Raw genomic sequence first — 12,440 nt, forward strand, 5'->3', positions numbered from 1 at the left:
CCTACATCATTTGCCAACTCTGATGACATGACAGGATGTTAGTATTGTTCTGAGCCAAATGTACAGTGGCTTTATTTTCATATCCCTATCAAGTAGCGGGCTTGGTTTTTTTCACATTGAATATGAAAAGAAAAATGGGAACCTGAAGAAGTAGATTTTAATTGTGCAACAAGCTTTGAATGTATCTGTGTATGTTGTCCAAGTAGCTTTACATTTTTAGTTTTTGAACGCTGTGTCTCTTGAATGCCCACTGAAGCCTCCTAAATTTCTGAACCCTGCAAGTTATTTTTTCCATCAAAAGTTACAAAATATTTATCACAATCTGAACCAGTCCCTGGAGAATTTAGTTTTGTTTTTCCCTGATATTAGATTTCTGGATTCTTATTCTTTTTTCACGAATTGATGACTTATATTTCAAGGTGTCAGTACAGCTGTTAGTTTCACTGTGGTGGACCGCTTTTAGCAGGGCAACGATGCACTCTCTCTTCACTGTCATACTTTACATCAAAAAAGGTACAAAAAACCCTTGAAAAGAGAAAAAGGTCTTAGCTGGGGTCGCGGCCAGATCCCGGGCGAACTATGGAGCTTGGCCGGGGGGAAATCCAATTCACAGGGCAAGTCCCCAGGGCAGAGCCAGCATAGAGGTCGGACGAGGCAGGAGGGAGCGATGGCAGGAGTCAGGCCGAGGAACTGGAGGCAGAGTAGAACAGAATTACCAACTCGGTAAAACAACCACACGCGACTGACTGGTTCGAACAGAGTCTACGATCTGGTGTTGAGGTCGGAGCCAGGTACGTGAAGCACAGCACTTGACTCCTGCCTCAAACAATCTGTCGGCCATATGTTATTTTAGACGCAACGTCAGTGTTGTGTGGTGCGGTCCACACCATTTTTCTATTTTGGATTCACGGAGCCTGGGCTGCGCAGATTTTTTTGGGCAGAACCGACAGGTCGGAGCCGGCGAGGAAATATTGGCAGATTTTTACAAAACGTGTATTGCTTTAGAATCCCTTAGCGCCCCTTTAAGAGACGCGCTAGCGACATAGGCTATATGTTGTGGCGTCGCGGTTCGTGCGTCGGTCTCCCATACCCGAGGCTGCGGGACCGCGGCCCGGCCAGTGAAGTCAAATCACCACAACAACAGAGAGCGTGACAGGCCTTCTCCAAAAATCATGTACTGCCCCTTTAAGTGACTTTTCGCCTTGCGTCTTATTGCATCATGCTTCAATGGATGAACAGGAATCCCCAGTCACCTGTTTGAATGTTGTGGCTGGTAAGTGTAGAGGTCGCAGTAAACTCCCCATAATGCAACGCAGTAGCACCTTTTGCTCTTTAAATACTAGTACTCTTCAAAGATTTTTCTCGGAGTCGCCATCTGGTGGCCATTCGAGATACCGATGAGTTGTGGCTGATCCTGCCTCTCCCACCACGTCTTAGAAATCTACCTAGTCGAATTGCAGAACATCCATTTCCCACTTTGACCACGTGTTTGTTCGACCGCGGCTGCTTCCATCCGGACAGTTGTTCAAGAATCCTTCTATGATTGTCATTTGGTAAATGTGAAGACAGAAGACAGGTTCTGCTGCTGTGTCTGTCTGTTCGTCATCCGCCTCACGTGGCCACAGCTCTTCCTCTGACGTCCTCTCCATCTGTCCATCACAGAGAGTATATTTGGCAGTGCTGCTTTTGTTTCGATTTACTTTTTCTCCCTAATTTTCCTCCCTCTCTCCCTCGTGCCCTCTCCCATTCTCAGGATATAAAGGTAATTTCATGCCAAAGACTTAATAAAGGCCTCACCGTCCCAAAATACAACCACTTCTCACACTGGCTTTGTTCTCTTTAATTTCCATCGACTCTGGGTTTTTATCTTTTTTTCCCATTCTTCTCCCTTCTCACTTATTCGTCTTCCGGTCTCTAACTGCACTCAGTGTATCCGTCCATCCGACTGTGTTCTTCTGCTGCAGCTGTTTCTGCAGTCTCACTTTTTTTTTTGATTTTGTCTGGTTTATGTTCTCGGTTTTCTCTCTCTCTGATCACGTCATTGTCGTCCCAGTCTCTGATTCTCACACAGAAAATAAAAACAGTCGAGGTGGCGCTCGCACACAGAGGGTCACACGCCGACGGTGTGCGACTCCTGTTTTGTCTTGCATCCAAGAGCCTGATATACGTATGTGTGTTCATTTAGCCAGCTCCTCGACGCCCTTCCGTTTTCTGTCTCTCTCTGTTTTCTTTTGTCCTCTGTCCCCTCGTCCCCTCTCTCCAGCTGGGCTCTGCTTGGTTCTGATGCCCATTGTTGATCAATCTATCTGGTCTATCTGGTCCGCCAACCCTCACTGTCTATTCTGTATTAAGAGTAATGTCAACGGAGGCATAAAGTATAGCCTTTGGAGGCATGCAGTCCAAACCACCCTGTCCTCCCTATACTTTGTGCGCTTTGTATCTGTCTGCCTGTTGTGTTTTCACATGGATTTCAACCTGGGGTCTCGTTTGGTTTCAGAGAAGAAGCAGAGACGTTTGTTTAAATTTCCCCTTTTTTCCATCTTCATATTGCGCAGCGACAGGATGTTCTTTCTTTGTTTGCAGATGAAAATGTCTAATAAATTGGAAAGTCATTTCCAATTTCCAAAAAAGTCAAGCGGCACATTAGCAGCCATTTTGGCTTCAGGGAAATCTGAATGGTTCATGTGAAACTACAACAGCCGTGCATTTCACCGAAGGCTGTCTTGTCTGCCGATCTGTGTCCCTCACATGTGGATTCCGTGTATCGATCTGTTTTACATGTCGACCGGTCTGTCTTTCGGTCTGTCCGTCCGCCTGTTGGGGAACGGCTCATCGCACAGGGGTCCACGTGCCTTTACACACGTCAACACTGAACACGTGGGGATTCTGAAGTCTGGGTTCTTGGACTGAAGCTGCTGACCGGCTTTGGTGCTCACGTGAAATTTGTTCAGACCTGGAAACTCAAACACACGTATTGAGAAGTCTGAAGAGAAAACGCCTCTGAAGCAGCATTTCGACCTTACGGGACAGTAGAGCGCAGGATGTACAGCATATATGATCATAGCATGTACAGTATACTGAGCTGTTGTCAGGAAGGTTTTCAAGAGACTAGAGATCTGTTGTGTGTTTTGTCACCAGTTTACATACGCCTGTTTATTTCCAAAGCATCGTCACGCACACAGTCATACATACCCCCGAGAAATCGAGTTGGGGTATTTGGCTTGAACAAACTTAATGGCCTATAGCTGGTACGAATTGACATCAAATCACAAATGGCCACTATAGACAGATGCAGGTGTTAGAGATGATGGTGATGATTAAAATAACAAAGGGTCTGGTCTAGTATAAGTTAGACGTCGACATTGACGTAAATACCTGCGGTCTTCAAGACTGTTCAGACCAAACGTTCCCGAATTGGTTCTGCACGAGCCGACTGTCCCGACACCGCTGACTGAACTCCAAACCTGTCTCGTCCAATTTCCCCTCCTCTCAACTCTGTACATAATCAGACACAGTAATATATTCGTTCACTGCTATTTCTTCACTAATACACATGGAATTGTCTGCATACACTACATACTATACTAAATTCTACCAGAACACAAGAGTCTCCCCGTGTATTTACGCCTCACCCGCTGTCATTATGGGAACAAATTACCCCGCGGGGGGAAGCCACACTTCCGTTGAATTCATAGATGTCTATAAAGGTCACACCTCTTACATGTTTCATGATTGCAGTCTGAATCATATTTTTGCAAAGCGTAAGTAGCCACAGTTCTTCTGCTTCCACACAGCCGTTGTGGAGCAAACGTGACAACTTCATTCCGTTGATTATTTCTCTCGGGTTTATTTCCAGACCACTCCGTATGTACTTGTTTTTGTGTGTAGCGCAGAAGGATTTCATTCAGCAGAGGACACGCGTTGTCCCGTGATGGTCTTATTGCTGTTTCAGAGGAGGAAACACTAATTAAAAAAAGAATTCTCACCGTTCAGAACTCCAGTACTTCACCCACCATCAAAAGTGCAAATTGGTTGAAACCTACTTGACGCCTATTCTGGCCACCTGTGACCCCATCCCACCCGCTGCCGTCGCTCTAACTTTCCTAACCGTTCTGTTTCCCCTGTGCCCAGAGGGCTGCCCGGGCCTCTGCAACAACAACGGACGCTGCACCCTGGAGGCCAGTGGCTGGCACTGCATCTGCCAGTCGGGGTGGCGGGGGGCCGGCTGTCACGTAGCCATGGAAACACTGTGCACGGACGGCAAGGACAATGAAGGAGGTATGTTTGTGTGGTGTACAGCACATACGCTGTAGGAGTGGGAGAGGAGAGGGATGGTTGCATGGTTTTACAGATACAGTTGTTCAATGAATGGATGAATACGGGGTTAGGACAATGAAAACCATTGGAGGAGGCAGAGTGCTGGTTGACCTGATGTCCAGTCAGGGGCTTAGCGGGGAAAATAGTTAAGGATTTTGCCTTTAGGTGTTCAGGGTCAAATTTAGTCTTAAAATGAATGATGTAGAAATTGATTTAAGGGTCACTTGTGTTTAAAAGCTTTATACAGGTTCTATATCCACATAATGCAGAAAGTCAATCGTGTTCATCCATGTGTGGGTCGTAATGTGGTTTAAAACACATGTTGTTACTTTGCCATGGTGTGCAGCATATATAAAACAGCAGAGAGCGGAGAACAAATGATTTAATCTTATGGATTTTGAGGGGAGGGGGGTGGAACCTGTCACGGCACTGGCTGTGTCTTAGAGACATTGTGTGTGCTTTTTGATTCGGAACGTCGATGCTCCGACATCGACAGCAGTGTTTCCAGCCAAGCTTTGGCTGCACTCCTCGCGATAAATTCCATGCATAATGTTGTCTGTTATATCAAATCTGAGCCATGGAAATTGGACGAACTGTTCCCTCTGAAACAAATATACTTTGGCCTGTTTGGATGTGGTTGGCTCTGGCTCTGAAGCCATCCGCCTCCGAGTCCACCCAGGCTGTTGGAACAGGACTGGGAATCTTACCGGTCCGAGGGGATGATGCCTTGTCTGTGCTGGGCTTTTCAGGGCCGGACCCAGCATCTTTCTTAATGTAAAAGCAAAACAATCGATATATTTCTCTTAATTTTTGTCCCTCAAGGACAGTAGGATAGGCTACAAGTATTGTATTAAGGCTTATACGCTGATTTCTTTTTCCCACCAAGATTCAGCAAAGAAGAATACCAGGGTCAGAGCCAATCGGAGACAAAGGCCGGCCCCTACTCTGCCTCTGATTGGCTCTGACCCTGGTATTCTTCTTCCCTGTATGCTGGTGGAGGGAAAAACGTAACGCTGCGCACATAGACGCTGTCCAGTAGCTGAATGTCCATGATGTGTGATCCAGTGTGTCCACCAGAGGACTTGTGTGCTCATTGTGTTCAGGTTGTGATGACTCGAGGTCATGATATTGAACTCCAGTGCTTTTGTAAATGAGCACATGGTGCAGCCAACGATAAATGAAGTCAAGGCAACTCTTTTCATATAGCACACCGCTGCAGCACACTGCTGCTTTCCCATGAAGGGATTTGTGTTTAGCGTTTTTTTGAAATGTGTCTGTCTTTTGGTAGACGGCGTTATGGTTTGGGATTTCTAGTCAATAGGTCTAGGAATAGTGTGTGAGCAATAGTGTAGTATTACAAACTGTGTAAGATACTGTGCCCAAAATCAATCTTTAAAGAAAAAAGAAAGGGAAAGGATGAACTGGCTCCTCTGGTGCTACCTGCTCTTAGGACGCAGCTCAACTGGACAAACTGTTAGAGATAAAGAGAACGAGGCAGTGTGTGTGTGTGTGTGTGTGTGTGTGTGTGTGTGTGTGTGTGTGTGTGTGTGTGTGTGTGTGTGTGTGTGTGTGTGTGTGTGTGTGTGTGTGTGTGTGTGTGTGTGTGTGTGTGTGTGTGTGTGTGTGTGTGTGTGTGTGTGTGTGTGTGTGTGTGTGTGTGTGTGTGTGTGTGTGAGACATACCTTCTCGTCTCCATCTGTCTGTCCACTCTGCTCACCTCCTCCTCCCTTGCTCCCTGGCACTCACTTATCCCTCCTTTCCTAATCCCTTCTTCTTCCATCATTCCATCCCCGTTCCTAATTATTTACATTGCAGCCCTAATCCTCCCTCCGTCACTCTTTCTCTTCTCTTCTTCACCAACCGTGTTTCCTAGAAGTGATATTTATATACAACTAATATTCAACAACAATAATATTTTAATGTAATATAATTGTCAAGTGAAGTCAGTTTTATTCATATAGTGCCAAATCATAACAGTAATCATCTCTGGACGCTTGACATTTTCTAATAAAATAGTAAGAGAATGTTGTTGGTTTACGTATTTGACAAGTCACAAATACATTGATACTGAACGTATCAGTAAAATGTATTTCCTTCGGTTTTCAGTACAATCACCACCTGTAATAACTGCAGCATTATTACAGTGTGATATGTTTCTGTTCAGACTGTTGTTGTATGAACCACAGACTGGATGTGAACCTGGTGTCTGGTCTGACAATCCTGTGCTTTGTTACCACCCCTCCCCCCAACCAGCTCCTGGCCACTCAGCTACCATTTATATATATATAACAGTTCTCTATTTATTAAAAAAATAAACTCCAAAACATAAGCCAGTCAGAGATTACATTGCCACCAGAAATTAAATAGGAAAGAAGAGTAGTATAGTATTATGAACTTAATTCTTTGAGATGGGTTGCGTGACCATTTGTAATGAATATATACTTTCTACGTACAAATTCTAGCGTCATAAATCATCCTCCATCTTTGTCTTTTTCCTCTGCCTTCACACTAGACTGGCTTTGTTAGTCATTCTTAATACCTCCTTCCATTCGCATTCCTTTTTTATCCCTCGCTCGCCTCCTCATCCCTCTATTCATCAGTCATTAGTGTGTTTTCATCCACTGGCTCTCCCCTTCTGACAACCTTCTGTACTTTAACCAACCATCTCATGTCCCGACCCTTCCGTCTCTGCTTTTTGATTATTATAACTTGTGTGTTTCAGACGGCCTGGCTGACTGTATGGACCCAGACTGCTGTTTGCAGCCCTCCTGTCAGAACCAGTTATACTGCAGTGGGTCACCTGACCCAGGGGAGGTGCTCGGTCAGTCTCTGTCCTCGATGGCTCCTCAGCAGGTAAGGAGCTACGATTAGAAATGAACCACGAGGGCGTTGAATCAGGAGCCGTTTCACCTTCATCCAAGAGGCTTCTTCAGTTCTGACTAAGTTGTGGTGAATCCCAGGTCTTCTGTGGGGTGAGGGCAGTGTTAATGCTCCCGACAGTTTGAACGACCGCTGGTGAAACTGTTATAACGAGAGTCTTTAAAATCATTGGAGTCACCTTTTTCCACATAGGTGTTCACAAAAGGTTACGTTGTTTTTAAGTCTGCTGGGAAGAGATTCAAGGACAGCATTGTAAGTGGGAGAAAGATGATAAGCATTGCAATGATGCCCAACTCACCACAACTTAGTAAGAACTGCAGAAGCCTCTTGGATGAAGGTGAAACCTCTTCAAGAAACCTCAACCAAGTCCAGTTGCTCCCGATTCAACACGCTGACCTTGATGAATGAGAATCTCCACAGACAATTTGAAATTAAAGGCGCAGTAAGCAATTCTAAAGCAAAACCCATTTTGTAAAAATCTGCAAATATTTCCTTACTGTCCATTAGCTGTCTGTTCTGCGTGCACGCCGAAAAAAAATCTGGGTTTCCGGGGCAGCCCTGGCTTAGTAATCAAAAATGAAACAAATGGTGCGGACCGCACCACACAGTACTGCGAGTACAGTTTGTCAACATCACTTGCCGGTACTTTAAGAGACGTGCTAGGGGTTGGGGGGTTTTGGCCTAATGGTTTGCACTTCGGTCTCACATACCAGATGTCTCTTGTTCTGGCCGTAGCACAAAAATCACAACAACAACAAAAAGAAAGACAAGCTTTCTCCAAAATCGCTTACTGCCCCTTTAAACCGAAATAAATCCAGAAGTGTTATTTCCAGGGGCAAACTGACAGGAGTGACAGGAGGCAGTATTATCTGTCTAACTTCTTACTTCCTTCCATCTCCTTTAGGCTGCACGGTCTTTCTACCAGCGCATTCACTTCCTACTTGGCCCTGAATCCACTCACGTTGTCACCGGAGACAGTCCGTTCAATAGAAGGTAATTATGTCTCAGTCTCGGTGTGTGCTTTTGTCCTAACTTCTTGGCTACCTGCATGACAGAATGGAGCAGAATTCGCGATTTTTTCGATTCACAATGCGTCTTACATGCAGGTCATAGCTTACCCTACCATAATATGAGCAGCTGCAGTTTGGGTTTGCATTCTGCCTGGAAGGGTATAAGGACAGAGATCACTTTACATGGACTTAAGGTTCACAGATTTCCTTGCTAACATAAGTTAATCTGCCTCAGACATAACATTCTTTAAATATGACAAGAGAGGAAGAGAGTGTGTCAAATATAGAGAGTGAACGACAGTGATGGCAATTCTGTTCGGCCATCTTTCTGCTCTTGACACTTTTTTTATACTCGTCTCAATATTTCATAAGCGCAGAGAGCCACAACCCCTCATAAAAATGTCCTGTATTTCCATAATGGAATGGACCTGCAACCTTATAATAAAAATGCTTTATTAGACAACCATAAAACACTGTACATGTGTGGGTGGTTGGAGGCCTTTAAAAAAATGGCTGTTCAACACCTAAATGTAGAAAAATGTTTTAATTTCCCCTTCGGCTTCGGACAAAATATTTAGGCCTCGATAAAAGCAGAAGGAGGCAAACTTTGACAGTGGCGTGTTCAACCTTGCAGGTGTGGTAGCCAAGCACTTGTTATTGTGCCTGTCATCCAACCCAACCACCTCTGAATGACTTTGCTGCTGTTAATAAATGTAGCACTCCTCTCGCAGAACCAGACTGGGCTCCCGTCTGCCTCCACCAGAGCAGAGCAACCTTATATATAAAGCATAAACTCAGTTGCACTTTCCGGTCCGGTTCAGGAAAGTGTGTTCTTTTGGAACCAAAGGGCAGAAGGATGGCGGTCTTGCATTCAACCGACGTGACGAGATTGTGTTGCAGATATTTTCTGTAGGCTTTGCAGGGGCGTAAAGTCCAAGCCCCTGATATTAGTGAGTCAGACATATTTCAGCTGACATTGTTATTTCTTGTATGGTCAGTTTTGAGTTACATTTCGGTGAGTAGTCTCTGATCAGATGCGATTTCCTCCCTAATCAGTATGTATGTGTATATATATATATATATATATATATATATATATATATCTATAGTGATTCCTCAGTGGACTCTGCACTTCCCCTCACAGAGTAATAGTAATTAATAGTAAGTAGTTAATTACAGTAAAAATACTGACATGTCTTTTATAAATGTTGCACAGCGAAGCTTTGATTAAGTGAATGAGTCGCTTCCATCTCTCTCTCTCCCCAGCTTGGTGTCGGTGATTCGAGGTCAGGTGTTGACGGCCGACGGGACGCCTCTGATTGGAGTCAACGTGACATTCGTTCACTATCCCGAACACGGATTCACTGTAACGCGCAAGGATGGCATGTGTGTATTTATGTTTTGTTTATATTGATACACAATATATGTAACCGGGGTTTTTTTCCCTGCATCATGAGATTGTTTACCTAGCCTCATTTCTCAAAATTCTCTATCTTCCAAAATTCTTTGGGACCAATATGAGGTACCTGACGATATAGAGATCAAGTATTCAAGGCTGTGCACTCTGTTGTTGTTTTCGAACAAAATATACTGTACCTCATGAGGTTCAGATTCCACACGTTACTGAAACAAACCTACAGCCAGGTGTGTTTTTGGCACACTGTTTACATACTGGATATCTACAGTATATATCAGAAACAGTCAACGTCTGATTTCTTCCATCGCCGCTGTTCCTCAGGTGTTGCTTCCCATTCTTCACCTCTATGAGTGTAATAACCAAAAGGGACATTGGACACAAACTTGTACCGCTCATTCTCTTGGTCACTTCGTCAAAGCAAAACGCACAGACGTTATACACACGCTACACATACTACTCATCAGCGCACCTCATCCTTTCCATTGTCCATTGTAGAAATGGTAATCCATAAATGGACAGACTAAAGATACTGAGATGGTACTAAGGCTCAGGTCCCGTCAACGTGGTTCTCATGAATGGATCACAGTGAATGAACCACTCGTTCACTGTAGTAACCTGGTTACCATCATCTGCGTGTATATGAAGCAGGTCAATGATCAGATTTCTCTACCGACCCAAGACTAATTTGGGAATCATTGCTGATGATTTATTTCTGTAGAGTGTTCTGTCACTATAGAAATAAATCAGTGATAGAGCAGACTGACAATGCAGTGAAAGATTTAGCTCTTCTTCATAATGCAAACTGCCCGAATTATATACATATTTTTTAAATCCCCACTCGTCCCATGTGGGCAGACTTGTTTCGTCCTCCTTCAAGCTCGGCTCCTCCACCAGAGGCCTGAGAGCCTGAGGGTTTTGTGAAGTATGTATCAGAGAATGGCCGAGCTATGATCCTGTGGGAATAGAAGATCCAGACTGACAGAATGGTGATCCATGGTGGTCAACAAACAGAAGGGGGCCGTAGCAACCCCAAGCCACAGCAACATCGAGATGGTAGAAGGGGCACGCGAGGAGCTCAAATATACCAAGGGCTGAAAGAAAAGCTAGAAAGGATGTGGAAAGTGAAGGCACCAGTGGTGCCGGTGGTGATCGGTGCACTTGGGGGTCTGACCTCAAACTGGGAGAGAAGCTCCAACAGATTCAAGGAACAACGTCCGAGGTCTCTGTCCAGAAGAGCTCAGTCCAGGGAACAGCTAAGATACTGCGCAGAACCCTCAGACGCCCAGGCCACTGGTCCCAACACACACACGCACGCACGCATGCACGCACGCACACACACACGCACACACACACTGCTGCTACACGTTTCAATAGTTCTCGGGGTCAACACAACTCAGTCAGAACAGTTTGAATCAATTTGATCGATTTTAGTTATAATCACACTGATCTTCATCTGAAAGCAGTGTTTTACAGCACTCCACATGAATTTATTAATATACATGACATATTGGCATTGACATTTTGTTTGTTTTTGATGTACTGAAGGTTCGACCTCCTGGCCAATGGCGGGGCGTCGCTGACACTGAGCTTTGAACGGGCTCCATTCATCACCCAGTACAGGACGGTGTGGGTGCCGTGGAACATCTTCTATGTGATGGACACGCTGGTCATGAAGAAGGTGGGTGATGTCACTGCCGTCCGTCTGTCCTCCCGGGGTCATGCACCCAAATCCCTCTCCGGTCACAGCCTCTCAGTGATGGAGCACCTCTCCCAGGGGTTGACGGCTGTTGACTGTATTCCTATGTGTTGTGGTTGTATCCAGGGCTTTAAATTGACACCCGCCAACTCCGCCAAATGCGGGTCAAAATTGACTTTGACGGGTAACATTGTAAAGTTACTAGCCAATTTTTATGGTGATGAATGAAGCAACACTGCGTCTGTTTGAATCGGCTGCAGTAACGATGCAACGTCGTAGAACTAATCCCACATTTCCCATGACCACTATGTCGTGGCGTGTCACGCGACCATCGGCTACGTGCCTCTAGCGTGCGTGGTATTGATTACGAGCGAGCTACGCTGAGAAGACGAGCGGAAAGGTGCGAGATAAAACAAAGGAGCTGAAAAATGAATTAGTGAAGTTAATGTTAGCCGGGTAAAAAAAACACACATGGAGAGATATTTTTCGGGAGTTAAAAAGAACAGAAGAGCAAAAGAGGAAGGCTGCAGACACAAGGGACGATGAAGATTAAAGAGGAGGGGTCTTTAAATTTGAAATGACTGTCGGGTCGTGAGTGGCTTGTATTTGACCAAGAAACGAATATTACATATATATATATATATATATATTTTTTATCATTGTAATGTACATCTTCCATCAACGCAAATGAAAACAATTTAAAGAAACATGAATTCTTAAATGTATTCAGTGGGAATTCATAATTTGGGAACTTTTTCCCCGGAAAAAATTTGGCTAGTGGAAAATCTGATTGGCTGGTTGCTTTAAAACTCTACTTGCCACGTTGGCTGGCGATCAAGAAAGTAAATCTAAAGCCCCTGTTGTATCACTGTGGTTTTGTGCCGTTCTGCATGGCTTGTGTCTTGTCAACTCCGCCTCAGCGCCCCTGCTGTCTTTAATGGTGTCCTTGTCTTTGTTATTTAAATCCTATCACCCAAATGGCTCCAATACATCTGGCCAAAGGACCGCAGTTGGGAAGAAGCCAGCGGGCTAACTTTGGCTCACGTTGATTGATGTGTGCTGTGGCTGCTGTCCTTATAAACACGTAGATGAAGAGAAAAATGATGACAGACAGCAATAC

The 12,440-nt window shown here is 44.8% G+C and overlaps 1 protein-coding gene across 10 annotated transcripts in view; it reads left to right on the top strand.

Annotated features, from left to right (window-relative positions):
• Positions 1-12,440, top strand: part of LOC118312259 (teneurin-3-like) — a 193,464-nt gene that overhangs the window by 143,639 nt on the left and 37,385 nt on the right. For 5 of the 10 annotated variants that reach the window (XM_047333787.1, XM_047333790.1, XM_047333793.1 and 2 more), the window contains 6 exons: positions 1,754-1,762; positions 4,132-4,278; positions 7,040-7,170; positions 8,102-8,190; positions 9,474-9,593; positions 11,170-11,302. In XM_047333787.1, coding sequence (XP_047189743.1) covers positions 1,754-1,762; positions 4,132-4,278; positions 7,040-7,170; positions 8,102-8,190; positions 9,474-9,593; positions 11,170-11,302 — 629 coding nt within the window. The remainder of the gene's footprint in view (positions 1-1,753; positions 1,763-4,131; positions 4,279-7,039; positions 7,171-8,101; positions 8,191-9,473; positions 9,594-11,169; positions 11,303-12,440) is intronic. The other 5 variants (XM_047333789.1, XM_047333791.1, XM_047333794.1 and 2 more) reach the window with 1 other exon arrangement.

This window comes from Scophthalmus maximus, chromosome 8 (genome assembly GCF_022379125.1).
Source record: "Scophthalmus maximus strain ysfricsl-2021 chromosome 8, ASM2237912v1, whole genome shotgun sequence".
Taxonomy (NCBI): domain Eukaryota; kingdom Metazoa; phylum Chordata; class Actinopteri; order Pleuronectiformes; family Scophthalmidae; genus Scophthalmus; species Scophthalmus maximus.